The 19,548-nt window shown below is 42.9% G+C and overlaps 1 protein-coding gene across 3 annotated transcripts in view; it reads left to right on the forward strand.

Moving 5' to 3' along the window:
- Positions 1-19,548, forward strand: part of RBKS (ribokinase) — an 86,782-nt gene that overhangs the window by 18,666 nt on the left and 48,568 nt on the right. The window contains exons 3-6 of one of the 3 annotated variants that reach the window (XM_077774130.1): positions 6,668-6,779; positions 10,254-10,317; positions 11,227-11,289; positions 14,364-14,528. In XM_077774130.1, coding sequence (XP_077630256.1) covers positions 6,668-6,779; positions 10,254-10,317; positions 11,227-11,289; positions 14,364-14,528 — 404 coding nt within the window. The remainder of the gene's footprint in view (positions 1-6,667; positions 6,780-10,253; positions 10,318-11,226; positions 11,290-14,363; positions 14,529-19,548) is intronic. The other 2 variants (XM_077774129.1, XM_077774131.1) reach the window with 2 other exon arrangements.

The following is a 19,548-nucleotide window of genomic DNA, read 5'->3' on the forward strand; positions in this document are numbered from 1 at the left end:
GGGCGAGGAGAGGGAGCTGTAGGCCTGACCTATCCCGTATTTGATTAGAAATGAAGGGTTTGGGGAGTCTTCAGATGGTGCTGTCAACGGGGCCTTGAGAACTGGAAAAAGGACAATATTTCCTGGCTGGGAAAATGTGGACCGAGAATTAGTATTGGAAGCAAAGTACCAAAAATGGCTGCTCCGGGAAGAGAGGAGTTCCCTAGAGCGGAGCCGTAAAAGGAGAGATTAGAGAACCCCTCTTGGAAGCTTCATAAATGCTATTCATGTAGCCATGAAAGTCAAAATTGGATGTCCCCTGGGAGCTCATCCAACTCCAAGATTGAGATTGGTGTTATTTTGGGTCTGTTGAATTTGAGGCAAAGAGAAACGCAAAATAGAAATATTTGAGTTGTGGAAGTGAACTTGGGAAGTGAATCATGCAGCCATCAGGAGTGGATGTGAGAGGAATAGACAGCAGAGGGCTTTATTTGGGGAAATGTTACAGTTAGGAGTTTGATAAAGCAGTGGTGCTGTTTTATTCCGGTCTGTGTATGATGGTTTATGTTAACACCTGTGCAGTTTGGAAAGCGCTTTATATCCACTGTGCCCTTGATGCAGTCGTCTGCTGTCCAGCCCCACACTGGGCTTCAGCATGCGTGTCTGTACAGAGGGGATAAGAGAGCATGACTTCAGCCAAAACCCATAGAGGGTCCCTTTGCTTAGATAACCTGGAACCTTTAGATACATATTTCTTCAGCTTAATGTTCTTAGACTTCTTTATATATCTATATATCTAGATATATCTGATATATTTGATAGAGGTGTAGATATATAGATATACATCTTTTTTTAAGTATGCTTCATGCCCAGTGTGGATCCCAACACAGGGCTTGACCTCACAACTCTCAGATCAAGATCTGAACTGACATCAAGAGTTGGACACTTAACTGACTTAACAGTATTCTTTTTTTTTGTTTGTTTGTTTTCTTTTTTTTTTTTAATAGTTTATTGTCAAATTAGTTTCCACATAACACTCAGTGCTCATCCCCACAAGTNGCTTAACTGACTTAACAGTATTCTTTTTGTTTGTTTGTTTGTTTTCTTTTTTTTTTAATAGTTTATTGTCAAATTAGTTTCCACATAACACTCAGTGCTCATCCCCACAAGTGTCCTCCTCCATGCCCATCCCCCCCTCCCCCCACATCCATCAGTCCTCAGTTTTTGTCAGCATTCAAGAGTCTCTCATGGTTTGCCTCTCTCCCTTTCCCCCACCATTTCCACCCTTCTTCTCCCCCTTGTTCCTCCGTCAAGTTCCTCCTAATCCTCCTATACGTGCAAACATATGATATTTGTCCTTCTCTGCCTGACTTATTTCGCTCAGCATAACACCCTCAAGGTCCATCCATGTTGCTACACATGGCCAGATTTCATTGTTTCTCATTGCCATGTAGTATTCCATGGTATAGATAAACCACATCTTCTTGATCCATTCATCTGGTGATGGACACTTAGGACTTAACAGTATTCTTAGACTTCTTTAAAAATATATATATCTTATGGGCCCCTGGTGGCTCAGTCAGTTGAGCATCCAACTTCAGCTCAGGTCAGAATCTCACAGCTTGTGAGTTCAAGTCCCACCTCATGCTCTGTGCTGACAGCTCAGAGCCTGAAGCCTGCTTTGGTCTCTGTGTCTCCATCTCTCTATCTCTCTCTGCCCCTGCCCCCCGCTTATGCTCTGTGTCTCTTTCTCAAAAATAAACATTAAAAAAATTTTTTTAAGAAAAATTGGGGCACCGAGGTGGCTCAGTCGGTTAAGTGTTTAACTTTGTTTCAGGTCATAATCTCACAGTTCGTGAGTTCAAACCTCACATCAGGCTCTGTGCTGACAGCTCAGAGCCTGGAGCCTGCTTCAGATTCTGTGTCTTTCTCTCTGCCCCTCCCCCACTCACACTATGTCTCCCTCTCTCTCTCAAAAATAATTTTTTTGAAAAGAAAAATATCTTTTATAGTAGAAGGTATCATTATCCATTAATCATATTTTTCTCATTGTGAAGTATATTCTTACTAAGCAAATTAGCCAACCTGCTGTATAACAGTTTTTTAAGGATGACAACTTTCAAGTGGAAACCAATATCATGACATTACTCCAGATAAAAATGAACAGATGGAACAAAAGAAAAACAGGTAGAAAATTTCCTACAGTTTTCTTAGCAACACTAACTTACCTACTACTGCCCTGCAACAAACTAAAATTCATGCTCTGGTGAAGTAAGACTGTTTGATGGCACATGGAAAACATCTTATTTTGAGCTCAGGGGAATTATTTGCCAAGATACTATGAGAAGGACTACTAAGCAAGAGTCCGTCAATATGCATCCAGTGAAACACATAATAATGAAACACTTCAGGTTGTTAAGAGTTGTACGGTCAGGACTCAACGGAGTCGTGGGCCCAAGGCCACAGTCGAAGGATAATTGGAAATTATATTTTCAGATAAAAAATCCAGGCAGATGTCATAGAAAATGAAAATCTTCTTGGCAGGGCAAAGAGCCTGTTAGAATTTCACCTTTCTAACTTCAGACTTCACCTGATTTCAAGCCCCACGTCGGGCTCTGTGCTGACAGCCAAACCCTGGAGCCTGCTTCGGATCCTGTGTCTCCCTCTCTCTCTCTGCCCCTCCCCCACTTACTCTCTGTCTCTCAAAAATAAAATGAATATTTTTTTTAAAAAATTTTAACAAAAAGAAAAAGAAAAGGAAAAAAAAACTAATACAAACAGCTGTGTTTTCCCTGAGGAATGGGCAGATATTAAGCTCTGTGACAGAGGCAGTATATTAGAGCCATGCTATTCAAAGTCTGACTGGGGCACCTGGGTGGCTCAGTTGGTTAAGCGTCCCACTTCAGCTCAGGTCATGATCTCATGGTTCGTGGGTTCAAGCTCCACATCAGGCTCTGTGCTGACAGCTAGCNAAACTGTCACTGGTCTAGACAGGACAGAAATTGAGAGTAAACAATTAAAAATATTTATAGGAATTTGATGGAGGAATTTTATACCTGTTGAACATAATAGTAATAATAAATTAAGCCTTGTATTTTGTAGGATTTTATTTCTTACATTTTACGGAATTATTAATCTGAAATAGATTGAAAATGAAAAAAAAAAAAAAGCCTACACTACAGATGGCTTGAAAAGCAGTGTATTAGAGTACCCATCATCTTAACCAAAAAAGGTGCCATTTCCATTAGATGCCTATGGGTCAGCTGATTGTGCAGTAAGGTTTCGTTTTCAAAGATCAAAAATTAGTCACCAGTCCTCTCCAGGTAATATAGAATGAAATGAAATTTGCCCTTTCCTGAGCTCTGCTATAGGACACCTGGCTAGAACTAATGGCTATATTGATTGGAATACTTGGCCATATGTCCAAACACAGGGTACCCTATGATCCTACCCAAATATGTCTCATATAGGAAAAATGGAAGAAATTATTGGATTACCACCAACCCACCTCCCCTCTCAGATAAGCAGGCCTCATAATGGTGATTATAACGTTAATTTTGTATGTTAACGGCCATTATGAAGGTAAACACCCATTTAGATAGGATTTAAACCACCAGCTAGCTTACAACTGGAATTGTAATTGAGGTTTTGGTCCTCAAGGTTTTATGTACCTCAACTATATGTTGATGGATGAAATCACCAGATGTTTCTACTATTCGAGAATTCCAAGCAGCCCATTCCTCAACCATTTTGAAATGTGGATGTTTGTTATATGGTAGTACTGACTGAAGTTTCCTTCTTCAGCATTAGGTCACGGTTCTGGACTGTGGAAGCCACTGACTGGCTCTCCCTCAATGGAGAGAGCCTTCTCGGTGGTAAGAGTGAAGGAAATCTCTCAGTACCCTTAGCTGGACAAAATGCTCTTGCTCTTTTGTTTTCCATGATTCTAATTTACATCTCTTTATAGCTGCATTATCCAAGATGGTAGCCACTAGCCACATGTGGCTAGATTTAAATGTAATTAAAATAAAAGTTTAAATTGAGTTGCTCAATCATACTCGCTGCATTTCAAGTGCCCCTTCTGGGCAGCACAGGTAAAGAACATTTCATCATTGCAGAAAGTTCTGTTCAGCTGCATTTCTCTACAACCTTCAGGGTAGAGCTGAGCCTGGGATTTCCTGAAGAGCATCTGGGGTTCTAGAATTGGCCTTAGCTTAAGTACACGTGATTGTAACTGCCGATGATCTGGCTTCTTTCACCTGGAACAGGCTCCCTCAGACTCTGGTTTTCCCAGAATCCTTCTGCCCAAAAGTGGTTTTCCAGAATCCTTTTACCCAAAAGTATTTCACTGCTAGTATCTGAAAGAGTGTAGGAGTGCCTTTAAGAAGGCTGTTGAGGAGCAAAACCTTGTGTAGAACCTTTTGGCAGCCACAGCTAGAATAGTCTGAGTGCCTAGAGTCATATCCCTTTAAGAATGATAAGATAGGGGTACCTGGGTGGCTCAGTCGGCTAAGCATCTGACTTTGGCTCAGGTCATGATCTCACAGCTCATGAGTTTGAGCTCCGCATCAGGCTCTGTGCTGACAGCTCAGAGCCTAGTGCCTGCTTCAGATTCTGTGTCTCCCTCTCTCTGCCCCTCCCAACTCATGCGCACATGCTCTCTCTCTCTCAAAAATAAACATTTTTTTTTAAAATTAAAGAATGCTAAGATAGGCCCAAGAAAATGAATAGACAGGCAACTAAGATGACCAAATACTTATGAACCCACTTCACACACAGAGCTTGAGGAGGGATAAATCAGTGCTAAGCTAGTCTCCAATAAGCTTTAGGAAGGCTAGACCTTTAGGAAGATTGTTGAGGCAAACAACATAAGGGGCTATTTAATTAAATGTTTAATGGTATCTATTAGGAATGCTCTAGGAGTTCAGGAAATTAGAGCATCAAGAAGGGCTAGCATAGGGAAGGTAGGCCTTTAGTTGTGCTTGAAAATCAGGTGAGATTTGATTAGGTGGAGAGAGGAAAGGACTTCTTCATTCTCAGAAGGCAAGGAAATAGCCACGACCGAATCATATCCACCTCGTGTTCTAACACAGTCAAACGATCATATCAAGTTAACGGTGTCTTTCTACCGACCACTCCGTAGAAAGAAATCCAACTACTTTTGCCAAATAAGAGTGTTAGAAAGAGAAGCCAGCAAAGCAAGGGGGAGCAAGCCTAGCCGCATGAAAAGGAGACCGGAGTCCACAAACCCAACCACAACAATCTTTGTAGTTTTACAATTACCTTGATCCCAGAGTTGGACCCTGATGGGCCCCTCACCCCCGGCGGATTCTGCAGGCCACACTCCTCCGTATTCCCACTTAGCTGACTGCCAACCCGGTGCCAGGCAGGACTGTGCTCTCAAAGCTTTACACACACTCGCAGCGAGGCTGGGGTCATACATGGTAGTCCCCTAGAGCGCCTGCCGCCATCCCACCTGCACAGGGGCTGGTTTAATTGACCCGGCGCGTAACCCGGGCACCGGGATGTCTGTGAGCTCCTTGGGAGCTCATGCACAGCGAGGGCTGAGAATTGGCTTCCCACCTGCTGGGGATAACTCACCCCGTCCCACTCTGCATAGCCCAGGTGGGACCATTTGCGGCAAAATGTAAAGAATTTTAATTAGCTCACTAATGGCAGAAACTAAAATTCGATTCCAAGTTTCCTGACTTCCATACGCACTATTTTGCCTCATGGCCAGGATACTTAGACGTCAAGCTCTCTTGCCAGGTTGATGGGCAAAATGTGACCGGGAAAACGGGGAAGACCCCAGAGACACCTGAAGGTTCCTTTATGATAGTATTTCAAGTCCTTTTTATTTCAGGGACCTTCTGTTGGTATCATTCACTGTGATTTTCTAGGTAGCTGCGCTCCGCTGTCAGTGGTAGTCAATGCAGGACACCTGCTTGGGTTCAGCTCCTGTGACTCCTGGTTATCAGTGTCCAGTGACTGAGGAAGAGGCTTACATTGGAGTCAGAAGTCAGCACAGGGGATTGGAAGGTGTTCACTTCTTCTCTCAACCGTTTTTAAAGGGAGTCCAGCAGAATAAATGGTTGTGTAAGAGGTTCAAGGGTGGGGAAATCTGGAAAATGGCATTTTGTCAGGATTACATTGCACAAGGCATCTGTGCGACTCTAGCGCAGAAAGGAAAAAAGGCCTCGGATCTCTGTTGCCTTTTTGTCCACATTTCGCTGTGATACGTATGTCTACGACACAGACATCCTCCCTGGTGGCTCTACAGGAACCAACAGGATATGTGGTTACGTTAAACAGCATTAGTTACACCATTAATGGAGATGTGATGTTTTTCTTATAATAATAGTAATACGGTCTTATTTTTTAAATAATTTAATGCACGCACAGGCTTGCTTCCAGGATCAAGTGCTCTTCTGTTTGAAAATAGGGAGCAACAGGAAGAATTGGAAGCATCAGGGAGAACCAGATGGACAGGAAAGTAGTTTAGAAGATTGAATCCAAGCAGCAGGTGCCCTGCCTCTCCCCCCAAGGGAAGCCACCGCAGCAGCAGCAGTAACTGCCATGGTGATGAGAAGGAGGCAACCACAATGATCATGACAGTGATGACACCAAGCCACTATTTAATCCTTTACAGTTTTAAACATGCTTCACGTGTGTTATTTTATCCTCACAGCTGCTGTGACTTTCCAGATGAGGAAACTGAGGCCAAGAGGCAGCTAAAAGTGACCTGCCCAGAGGCTCCTGAGAGGCTGAGGAGTCAGTTGAGCCATCCGGCTTCAGCTCAGGTCATGGTCTCACAGTTCAAGAGTTCGAACCCTGCATGGGGCCCTCTGCTGTCAGCCCAGAGCCCACTTTGGATCCTCCTCCCCCTCCACCCTCTGTCTGCCCCCACCCCCGCTCACACTCTGTTTCTCTCTCTCAAAAATAAACATTTTTTTAAAAATGTGGCGTGCCCAAAACCACACAGGTGGTGTGAAGGGGCTTCTGACTTCCATGACATAAGTACAAACCTCGCCTTTCTGTCCTTGGGCTTCTTATCACTCCTTTTACTTTGTAATGTATCGCCACGACCCAGATGCAGAGTTAACAGAGCTACGGTTGACTTCTCTAAATCCTCAGCAGTGCTGTTACTTTTCCATTATTTTTTAGTTACGAGATTTTTATTTTTGTCATGGGAATATCAAAGAGGGCAAAAGCAAAGTATTTTGTTTCACCTGTCACATAGAGCTTAGAACATCAGCCAACAGGTTTGCCAGGAAAGTGGTATTGGAATAAATCTGGAACCATCACCACCCCCAAGGGACACAGCCCATCAGGTGATTCCCCGAGCAGAAGCAGCTACTGCAGCCTCTAAATTACCCCTGCAGCAAGCCTGGCGTGCCGTTCCTGCCTCAGTATGCCTTGGATGCCCCTGATAGTCCACTTGGTGTGACGGTGTCTCTGTGCGTCTTCTTTTCCCTCCAATATTATCAGTTTCTTGAAGGCAACGCCAAATGTTTTGGGGTTTCCTCCTCCCCTCCTACAACTCTTCCTAATCCCTGCACTTCCAAATGTCTGTATCATCACCACCATTTATCAAACATTCCCTTGGTGTTCACCTTAAACAGATTTTGTCTGTATTAAACCGATAGAAAAGGGGAGAGAGAAGTTTCTTTGCTCTAATTTGTACCGGGCCCCACATGCTTAGGAATGGTCTTCCCTTAACCCCTACAGTCGTGATGCTTTCCCCAACTATATCACATCTTCTTAAAAAATGTTTATTTATTTATTTTGAGAGACTGAGAGCAGGGAGGAGTGGAGAGGGAGAGAGGGAATCCCAAGCAGGCTCCACACTGTCAATGCAGGGCCTGATGCAGGGTTCGATCCCACAAACCATGAGATCATGACCTGAGCTGAAATCAAGAGTTAGATGCTTAACCAACTGAGCCACCCAGGCATCCCTCCCAACTATGTCACATCTTGATTGCCCATGGGAGAGAGTTAAATAATGTTTAAAGAAAAGATTAGAAAACAGTTTGTTTCTGGTATGAATCTTTGACCTAAGAAATGGGATGCTTTGGTAGATAAATGGCCAGCCTCCTGCCAAGAAAACCTTTGACAAATGACCTCCTTCCACCAGGAACTGACCCCCACAGCAGTGCTTTATAGTGGGCACTCTTCTCTGTAGAGACAGAAATTCTGCTAATGAAAAATTATTATATATTATTTGAGATTATTGCCTAATCAGCATTTCTACCAGAAAAGAAGCACAGGGAAAAGTGTTCTTTGAGGAAGAAGCTCTCAGAGGAGGTATTTAAATCGGGTTGGCAAACTACCACCGACGGAGCAAATCTTGCCCGTCATGTATTTTTATAAAGTTTTATTGGAACACAGCCACATCCATTTGTTTACAGATTTTCTTTAGCTGCTCTCACACTACAACAGCAGAGTTGAATAGCTGCAGAAGAGACCATCTGGCCAACAGTGTCCAAACTATTACTGCCTGGCCGTTTACGGAAAAAAAATTTTCCAACCCCTGATCCAGACCATCCAGAATCTTACCGGGAAATTTTATCTTCACTCACTGAGGAATTTGACTCAACTAAACTTCTAGGTTTCTTTCTTTCAATATATCCAGAGGGGAACAATTTTCTGTGGCAAGGCAGAACACACCAGGAGTGGCCGAGACCCAGACAGATAGATGATCCAATGACACAGTGCTCACCTGCAGGACAAAAAAGTAGTTCAGGAGTGGCAAGCTAAAAGCCCACAGGTGCCAAGCAGGTAACATAAATTTCAATAGGCCTGGTGGGAGCTGTGGTCATCTAGAGCGCAGGGACCCACCTTTGGGGTGGATCTAGCTGGGTGGGATCCCTTGCAGGAATGTGGGTCCAGCGTTACCAGAACGTCTGAATTTTCAGGACCTCCTGGAAAACTTGTTTTTGTGAAGCCTCCTAATATTTAAATGGTGACTGCTGATTAAAATTGAAAATAGGGGCGCGTGGGTGGCTTAGTCGGTTAAGCGTCCGACTTTCGCTTAGGTCATGANTTAAAAATAAATTAATTAATAAATAAATAATAAATAAATAAATAAAATTGAAAATAAAATAGGAGGAAATAACTATAACCCTGTATGTCAGCTATACTGGGATTAAAATAAAATCATAAAAATAAAATAGGAGGGCATCCACACAAAAACCTGCACATGAATATTCACAGGAGCTTAAACTTATAATTACCAAAATTAGGAAGCAGCCCAAGATGTCCTTCAGTGAGTGAATGGATAAAGTACAGAACGTCCATACCGTGGAATACTTTTCAGCACTAAAAAGAAACGAGTGATCAAGCCACAAAGAGACAGACATGCGGGAAATTTAGATATATTTCCTAAGTGAAAGAAGCCAGTCTGAAAAAGTTACATATTGTATGATTCCGATGATATGGCATTCTGGAAGAGGCAAAACTATGGAGACAGTAGCAAGGTCAGTGGCTGCCAGGGACTTGGAGGGAGAGAGGGAGGAATAGGCAGGGCACATCGGGTTTTCAGGGCAGTGAATCCATCCTGGATAAGATGGTAATGGTGGATACATGTCTATACATTTGTCAGAACCCATAGAATGTACAACAGAGTGAACCCTAATGTAAACTACGGAATTTGAGTGATAATGATGTGTCAACATAGGATCAATGTTTGTAACAAATGTGCCACCCTAACTTGTTGCCTATGAATGGAAGAGAAATGAGTGTCCAAAGGAAAAACTGAAGGATCACTAGTAGAATGCAGGCTGGGACCTAAGAACAATAGACTCCCATGACCCCACGTTACCCAAGTTAGCAAGGGCTTTTTAAATTCCCCCTTCTCTGCCCCCATCCATGTCAGAGAAGAAGACTCTAAAACACCAGGCAAGTCATGACAAAGATGCCCACATTTATAGTGAAGTACAAACAACTGCGATTCCTCATAAATATTGAGGACCTTTGACGGTGGACAGCTCAGTGGTGATTTTCACAGGAACAGATCAAAATGAGAGCAAAGTTATAGAACTTGGGACAGTCATTTAATGCTTCACGTTTTAGGTTGGATCCAAGTGGAACATTAATATATAACAATTCTTTGGGCTGAAATCAAGTCCAGCATCTTACATTAAGAAGATTAATTAGCTAATGTTTATAAAGTACTGTGCAGATATGCCCTTTTAAAATGCTAAGTATTCTAAAAACTACATTGCAGCATTTTACTAAATGTAAAAGATCTAACATTCATCATTTCTTTGGTACAGGTTGGCAAAGATTCTTTTGGCAATGATTATATAGAAAACTTAAAACAGAATGATATTTCTACAGGTAAAACTTCATCTTTTTTAAAGTTAGTTTTTATGACTTTCCTCTGGGATCTGGTTACAAGAAAAGTTGAATATAGAATAGAATTATTAGATGCTCCTCTGGTGGCCAGAGAAGTTTTATGCGCAGCTCTGTCTCATCTTGCTTAAATGTCATTTGGTTAATTCTTTTGTAGACATTCCTCCAGATAGGAATAAGATGATAGGAGATTACAAACCTTCATCTCATAGAAATGTTTCTAAAGCAGATGACAAGAGAAAACAGGTGCTAATGTTCACAAAAGATATTTTAAGAAAAGTCATTGAATGTCATGCCTGGAAATGATCTTAGAAACCACTGAAGCTGATACCATCATTGCACAAAAGAGAAGCCAAAGGCCAGAGCGGTCTCAGTTTGTCCAAGAGCACACAGCTAGTTAGAGCTAGAGCCAGGAGTAGAATGCGGGTCTCTGGCTCCATTTCAAGGCTTTTTGCTGCTGCCAAAGGCTGCCTGATCAACATTTCCACTTACACTCCAGACCATGATGCTTAATGAGCTACGAAGCTTATGAAGAAACGCAAACAAGTTCATTGCATAGGTCTGACCTTTAATCTCTCATCTGAAGCCTGTCATTTCTCTCACTGAAGAAAAAAAAGATGGTGGTCTAGAAAAATGCATGTGTGTACGCTATGAGTAACTTGGGTGACTTGGAAGTGGGGGTGGTCTGCTGGGTTGTTACTAATGCAGAACAAAGGTCTTCCTCCTTGTATAGGTGATGGGTATAAATTAGCGCTAATTACTTACTTCTTTTATCATTCCAGATGGTTAAAGGTTAAAAAGTTTTTCCAACAATTAGTGGTGCACTGAAATTGCTAAAATAGATTCTCCATGCCAGGCTGTATATACATGATTGTAATTTCTTTTTTCTTTTAGAATTTGCATATCAGACTCAAGATGCTGCTACAGGAACTGCTTCTATAATTGTCAATAATGAAGGTACGTGTTTCGCATGTTAGAGTGTCATTTCAGGAAGAAGTTCATGTCCGGAACTAGAGCAGAAGCATCCGTTTTTTCTCTAATCCTATGGATTTCTTACTATGCCCACCAGTCTGAGGCTTAAAGTGTGGTCTTTCTCGTTTAAAATATGAATGTTTCCCTTTATTTTTACTTCCCAGCTTGATCATTTAAACGTAAAATTGTCCGTCCAATACTTATAAAGTGTTACAGTTGCCTCAAAATAATATTTATATCCTGTAATGTCCCATTACCCTTCACATGAACTCAGAATTGATATTTGCCTCTAAAAGCAGTTAAGTATCATCCATCATTTCAGTTATACTAGGTAAATAAATGTAAATAGATAGGTGCACTAGGAAGTTGATGAATCATATTTATAGAATATTTACTGAGCAAATGGCAGCAACTAATTACTTCTAACTTATCATTAGCATTCAGTTTTGTCTGCTCTTCAAACGGCAATCAAATTTCAAAAGTCTATATATACAACTCTGTCTGTCTGTCACAGGGCCTTGAGATAGTTGAAACATTTGTCTTTAAAAACAGTAACTTCCCTTTACCCTCAAGTAAAGTTTTCATAATTTCTGCCCACTATTTTAAGTATTAAAAAAACCCACATAAGATTCTTTAGTTCAGAATTAATATTCAGAAGGACCCAGCATTCCATGGGCACCAAGAATAGAACCCAGTGCATTGTGGGCAGTCAGTGTGCACTGTGTGAAATTAGGATTTGTCCTAATATGTCTTTTTTTTAAAGTGTATTTATTTTGAAAGAGAGAGAGAGAGATTGGGAGAGGGGGTGGGTAGAGAGAGGAAGAAAGAGAATCCAAGCAGGCTCCCAGCTGTTAGTGCAGGGCCCTACGTGGGGCTCGATCTCATGAACCGTGAGACCATGACCTGAGCCAAGATCAAGAGTCAGACACTTAACCGATTGAGCCACCTCTGTCATAATAGGTCTTAGATTTGTAATAGTTTCACACAGTCGTTTCTCACAGAAGATACAGTATATTTGGCTCTACTCCAGTGATCCCCAAGTTGCAATAACAATGAAAAAATGTATTCCACTTAAAGAAGATAAAATTTGTCATTCTAACAATAACCTGTGTTCGTTACGTAAGTAATTATTGCTGCCAATAGCAATTCATTCCATCTTAAACCTCTGTTTTGTGTTCTAGGAATATCCTTGAGTTCCACTTCTACCTCATGGATGGAACAAGTTCCTACCTTTTCCATACAAAGACACAGTTTAATATTATGTATTGAGTGCCTGTTATGATAGAACTTGTCTGATTTCGATCTAGGATACGGTAATACCGTTGAGAATATAGATTGTCTCAGAGCAGCTAACACAAATACCCAGAGTGTTAGCTCCCGTAAGTGAAGGAGTAAATAGCAAGGAAAAGTAAGGAGTTGAGTTTTGACAAGTTAAACTGGAGGCTGGAACGATCCAGCCAAATGGCGGTGTCCGTCAGACAGCTGTAATCTAAGTCTTGCTGCTCATCAGCCAAGGCCAGGCCAGAAGCATAGATTTGGGAGTCAGCAATGCAGAAGCAGCAGTTGACGCCAGCAGAGAAGAGGAGGTCACTGAAGGAGAAAGGGAAAGAGATATGTTGTCTCTCAGTGTGTGTGGGTACTTTGAATTTTTCCCGCACCAAGATTGGGTTTATGCTGAACCATTCCCACTTTTTTAAGTCTTCCTTGCGGCCAACAGACACATCTGTGGTAAGATGATAGGCTAGCATGTGTTCTGTGTTCAGAGGTAATTTTAGGTCATGTCTATACAAGATCAGCATGAGCAGCCTGGAGCACAAAGATATGACTGCTACGACTCACCCCTGTAGATCACTGCTGTTCGAAAGAAATATGATGCAAGCCACATACATAATTTTAAATTTTCCGTGAGACACATTTTAAAAAATAACAAGAGGGGCGCCTGGGTGGCTCAGTCGGTTAAGCGTCCAACTCTTGGTTTCAGTTCAGGTCATGGTCTCAACAGTTTTGTAAGTTCGAGCCCTGCATTGGGCTCTGTGCTGACAGCTCAGAGCCTGAAGCCTGCTTCGGATCTGTGTCTCTTTCTCTCTCTGCCCCTCCCCTACTCTCTCTCACAAATAAACATTAAAAAATTTTGTTTACAAAATAAAAAGAAACAGATAAGATGAATCTTAATATACTCACTTAACCCAACATATCTAAAATATTATCTTTCCAACATGGAATCAAAATGTTGTTAAAAATCAGTATTTTACCTTCTTGTCTTTGTACTCAGTCTTTAAAATCAGCTATGCATTGTACAAGCGAAGCACATGTGAATTTAGACAAGACACATTTCAAGTGCTCAACAGCCACCTGTGGCTTGCACTCATGACTCTTATATTGGACAGCACAGCTCTGGAGAGTTCAGCTAACATAAAATGTACCCCCAGTCCTTCCCTATTTAGGTGGGATTGTAGACTATGGGTCCAAGTGATGAGTATATAAGATTCTCTACTCCCGCTTCTGTTTGACCTGGTACTGTATAGGCCAGATATCCCTCTCTCTGCCTTACCTAGTACAGCTTTCCATCGGTTAGCTGTTAATAAACTATGTTTTGACCTTCAGAATCACCTTTCAGAGGTACCCTAGGTCACATACACAAACTGACTGCATACTACAGAGCCTTAGTTTTTAGTGTGAGGCAAGTTTATTCCTATTTATACACATCATTATGACATCTGTCATCTGGGATTCAGAATCTTTACCACATATGTTGTACCAGCCATTTTGAAGTATGTTACATAGCACTTCCCAGCTAGTAATCTTTGTATATAAGAATATTGATAGGGAAATATTTTTTAGATGTTCTCAAAATTATCAGAATAATATTTTACAGAGCAGGGATAGTGTTAAAAAAAAAGAGTAGGAATATAGAATTTCACCTGAATTGCCTAGAAATGTTAAAATTAATACTTCTAACACATTTAGCATAATGACTTTGTAAGGGATTGTAACATCGCAGAATATCATTGCTTGGCCTTGCTTGGTTTTTAATATAAACATGTAGAAATTCTTTATAGGCCAGAATATCATCATAATAGTGGCCGGAGCAAATTTACTTTTGAATACTGAAGACCTGAGGGAAGCAGCCAAGGCCATCAGCAGAGCGAAAGTAATGATCTGCCAGCTAGAAATAACTCCGGAAACTTCTTTGGAAGCCCTGACCATAGCCCACAACAGTGGAGGTGATTTTACATGTCTATTCTTCTTCCTAGAAAAGCTTTTATCCCTGTTTTAATGAAAGGTAACCCTTCAAGTTAAGCAATGCAATACTTTCCTGTAGTAAAATATCCTTTCTCCCACCTGTAAGATTCACGGTCTTCTAGTAGTTAATACTATTAGAAAAGCTATAAATTGGATACAAAATAACCTGAGTAGCATTTCTGATATCCCGCAATATAAATCTTCAATCTAGTCAGCAGAAATAATACAAGTAGTGATTAGAACATCAGAAGCAGCCCATGGTCCCACAGCGGAATGATTTGCTTTTCCTAGAAGCGCGGTCAAGCTGCATATCCTGTATGATGTCCTCGCAGGTAGGTATATTTTGATAAATGTCTCTAGGAACTGAAGATTAGTTCTTTCTCAATGGAGTTTGTAAAACTTCATCCCTGTTGTATAAACAACAGAAGATTATTTGTATGTAATATTTTCTATGGTTGGCAAAGTCTTTTTTTTCTTTAATTTTTTTTATGTTTTTATTTTGAGAGACAGAGTGAGCGGGAGAGGGGCAGAGAGAGAGGGAGACACAGAATCTGAAGCAGGCTCCAGGCTCTGAGCTGTCAGCACAGAGCCCGACACAGGGCTCGAACCCACAGACTGTGAGATCATGACCTGAGCCAAAGTCGAACGCTTAACCAACTGAGGCACCCAGGTGCCCCTGTCAAGGTCTTTTAAAGCAGTTCCTTGGTTTCATTTGACCTTAGCTTTTGGAAATTTTCAAACATACAAAGGCAGGCAGAACTGCCTATTGAAACCCTTCACTCGACTTCAGCAGTTATCAACACATGGCTAACACTGATTCTTTCCTTCTGCTCACTTCCCCCATCTCCNCATCTTCTTATTTAGATTCCATTTCTGTTCCTTATTAGTTTTGTGGTCTTTCCAGAATTATTTTTCTGAGCCTTGTCTGTTAAATGCAACTAGAATAGAGTGCCTGGGTGGCTCAGTTGGTTAAGCATCTGACTTCGGCTTAGGTCATGATCTCACAGTTCATGGGTTCATGCCCTGAATCGGGCTCTGTGCTGACAGTTCAGAGCCTGGAGCCTGTCTTCGGATTCCGTGTCTCCCTCTCTCTCTGAGCCTCCCCTGCTCACACTGTCTCTCTCTCACAAATAAATAAAAACATTTAAAAAAAAATTTTTTTACATGCATCTAGAAATACTTCTCTACAGAATTGTTCTAATAATGAAACAAAATAAAACATGATGCCAAGCGTGGTGTCATAAATCTCAGTAAATCCCAAATGTCTTCTCTTTTTCACTTTTCTCTTTAAAGTAAAATCAGGGTTGGGGTGCTGAGCCTGGGTGGCTCCGTCGGTTAAGCGTCCAACTTCGGCTTAGGTGATGATCTCACGGTTCATGGTTCGAGCCTCTCATCTGGCTCTGTGCTGACAGCTCAGAGCCTCTGCTTCAGATTCTGTGTCTCCCTCTCTCTCTGCCCCTCCCCCACTCATGTTTTGACTGACTCTCTCTCTCTCTCTTTCTCTCTCTCTCTCTCAAAAATGAATAAACATACTAAAGTAAAATCAGAGTCATATCCAGGGCGTCCGGGTGGCTTAGTTGGTTAAGCATCCAACTTCTGCTCGTGTCATGATCTCACAATTCATGGGTTCAAGCCCCACATAGGGCTCCGTGCTGTCAGCACAGAGCCTGCTTCAAATCCTCTGTTTCCCCCTCTCTCTGCCCCTCCTCTGCTTACTCTCTCTCTCTCAAAAATAAAATATTAAAAAAAAAGTTTTAATTGAAAATAAAATTAGAGGGGCACCTGGGTGGCCCAGTCAGTTAAGCGTCCGACTTCAGCTCGGGTCATGATCTCATGGTTCATGGGTTCGAGCCCCACATCAGGCTCTATGCTGACAGCTAGCTCAGAGCCTGGAGCCTGTTTCAGATTCTGTATCTCCCTCTCTCTCTGACCCTCCCCTGTTCATGCTGTCTCTCTCTCTCTCTCTCTCAGAAATAAATAAAACATAAAAATTTTTTTTTAAAAAGGAAAATAAAATTAGGATTACATCCTGATCTCAGCACCATTTGGTCAAAAATAGATATATCAAAATAAAAAGCAGCCACTCTGAGACAGTGGCTTCCTTTTGATATCGCAGCCATAGTTCTGTGATTTCAGAGTGAGGTCCACATTGACTTTTCCACATAAAACTTTCTCATCAAGATACAAAACTAAAAAGAAAAGAAGAAAAAGAACAGTAAGTGTATGTGTGTGTGTTTGCATAAGTGATTTCTCCCCAAAGTCTACAACATTTTAAATAGCAGTAAGTGGAAAGTAAGTTACTTGAAATGATTTTGTGGGGAATTTTTAAATGTATGTCCTGATTTAACAAATTTTTCTCTTGGCAAAACAACATGCCGTGGCAAATTCTCACTGACATTTAATGTACTTTTAATGGACTCGAAGCTGTCAGAAGGAATTCTAAGCCAAAACCCATTTGGTTACATTTTCTCAGGGGTGTCACAGAGAGAGTCTAGTGCTTATGGTAAGCGTCGCCAGCATGGCACACTTCCGAATCGGGTGATGTGAACACAACGTGCCACTTCATTCATGCTCCTGTCTCCTTATGCAGGTCAAGTCCGTATCCCCAAGCACCTTCCTCTCCTACCGTCGCTTGCTTCTCAGAGGCCACTGTTTCCTCTGTCCCGCTCCAGTTCCCCGTTACGTACCCAGCTGGTGGAGGACAGATGGGTCCCCACAGTGGAGGATCTAACCATTCACGGGTGAGGCTAGAGTTTTCCAGAGGGGCAGGCAGCCTGACTGCAGGATGTCATTTGGATGCGTCCCCCATCACCTGCCCGGCCTCTCTGCCGGCTGAGGACCTGGAGGACTGGGGCATCGGGAACGGGCAGGGCCAGGTGATGGCAGGCCACAGAGCACCAGCCGACGCGACAGTCTCACTAAGAGCCAGCCTGCCTAAGTATTACTTGCATGTGGTCTTTCCCATACAGTGATTTTGGAAGGAGTGATGCCTCACATTTATTATGTACCGTATAGCTTATAAAGCACTTTCAGGTACATCTGAGCCTCAGAAAAACCTATGGCAACGATATGGCAGGCGTTGTTCTCTCAAATTGGAGGCGAGAAGACCAACTTGGAGAGGTTAAGTACTTAGCTCAACCAAGGTCAGTGTAGAAACCCGGATTCCAGGCACCAAGCCCCAAGTTCTGTGTCCTGGGAGCACACCTCAAATAAAGAAACTGCACATCCCATTGATTGCAAGGAATCAGTGAGCCTTCATGAAGAAAAGTAAAGTCCGCGAGCTATAACATTGTTCATCATGTAGCCTAAGCTCTCAGTGTCTTTTCTGCTCCCGTCTTGGGGATCCTAGAGTGCTTTCTGCGCTGCATCCCTTACACGCTGCCACAAAACACACATGCACACGCACTCCTCTGTCCAGAACTTAGCTGGTCCTCACTTGGTAGTTACCAGCCGGAAGCAGCTTAGATTCTATACCATGACAGGTGTGTGTGTGGGTATGTGTGAACTTAATGTCTTCCTTCTCACGTGAGAAGAGCGATACAATGAAAGGAGCACTGGCTTGGGAGTCATGAAGTTTGGCTCTGAATTCAGAATCCATCCTTTAGTAAACGGAGGGCCGCAGGCAAGTCAGTCACTTCTTTACTCTGGGCCTGACTTTGTTCCTTTGTGAAGCAAGAGAACTGGGCCGGGAGCTCTCACGGTTGTTTAATGCCCAGGACGTGTGAGCGGACTACTCATGGCAGAGCAGAGCGGGCAGCCTTAGACACGCAGTGAGCACCGCGTGTCCTGTCCATCGCCCTGGGAGACGGCCTGTGTGCTCATCAGCAGTATTCCATCTGCCTTGGTGGTAAAATCCCCTCCTCCTCCCCAGGGGGTCTATCACAGCCGCCTTATCTGTGCTTCATACAAGTAATGAGCCCTGAATTAAACACATTGTATAACCGGATTAGGGACAGTCGTTAAAATACAGAGGAAAAAGACCTCCCTCCATCTTTGAACATATCGTCTCAGAAATCTCTTTCTGTCTTCACCAAGAAGAGAGCATTGGTCTTAGACAGACAGCACCCGCAGCACCAGAAGTGAGCCAGCGGCGCCCTCCGAGGCCCCCTCCTCCGTGGGTCCGGACGCTGCGAGGCAGGCCCACAGCAGAGCGCTGGCGCGGCAGCTGCTCGGGGTGAAATTAGGCGTGCCGGGTCTGGTCTTCACATCCATTTGAAAGCAAATGGAACATTACAGGAACAATTATAAATAATTGAGATTGTAAGATCGCCAAGATTAAATTCTAGGTGGGACACAAAATAATCTTTTAATGCCACTTTAGTCCTTTTCCACTTGGCAAACCAAACTTCTTGGCCGGCCACCTTGACACTCACAGTCACGTTGTGAGTCGAGCACAGAGCCCAACTTTTGAGCGTTTGTGCTGGTCACCTCACAGTAAACAGCCCCTAGAGGGAGACCGCCAAGCCAGTGTTTTGGTTACCCCAACCTTCCCCCAGTTTCTTTACTTCCTACTTCTCCAAGCTAGTTATTTTTTTCCAATTTTTTTTAATGTTTATTTTTGAGAGAGAGAGAGAGACCAGTGCGAGCGGGGGGAAGGCAGAGAGGGAGACACAGAATTTGAAGCAGGCTCCAGGCTCCGAGCTGTCAGCACAGAGCCCAACGCGGGGCTCAAACTCACGAACCGCGAGATCATGACCTGAGCCGAAGTCAGACGCTTAACCGACTAAGCCACCCAGGCACCCCCACGCTCGTTAGTAGGGCCTTCTTAACTGTCTGGCTCCTGCCCTCCATGGTGACAGCATGAAGCACTTCCGCCTCATTTTCTTGGCTTTGCACTTATGCATCTGCCCTCACAGGGCTCACCCGTTCCTCGTTGACATCGCTGTGCCAGCCACTGGCATGCTGTTAAGATGATGGAGAGCTTAGCCCGTCTACTTGGGCGCTATCAGTCACCCCTCCAGGTCCAAGTTACTCCACGGCACACCTTGTGTCCTCTCCTTT

Source organism: Crocuta crocuta, unplaced genomic scaffold (assembly GCF_008692635.1).
Source record: "Crocuta crocuta isolate KB4526 unplaced genomic scaffold, BGI_CrCroc_1.0 scaffold246, whole genome shotgun sequence".
In the NCBI taxonomy this organism is placed as follows: domain Eukaryota; kingdom Metazoa; phylum Chordata; class Mammalia; order Carnivora; family Hyaenidae; genus Crocuta; species Crocuta crocuta.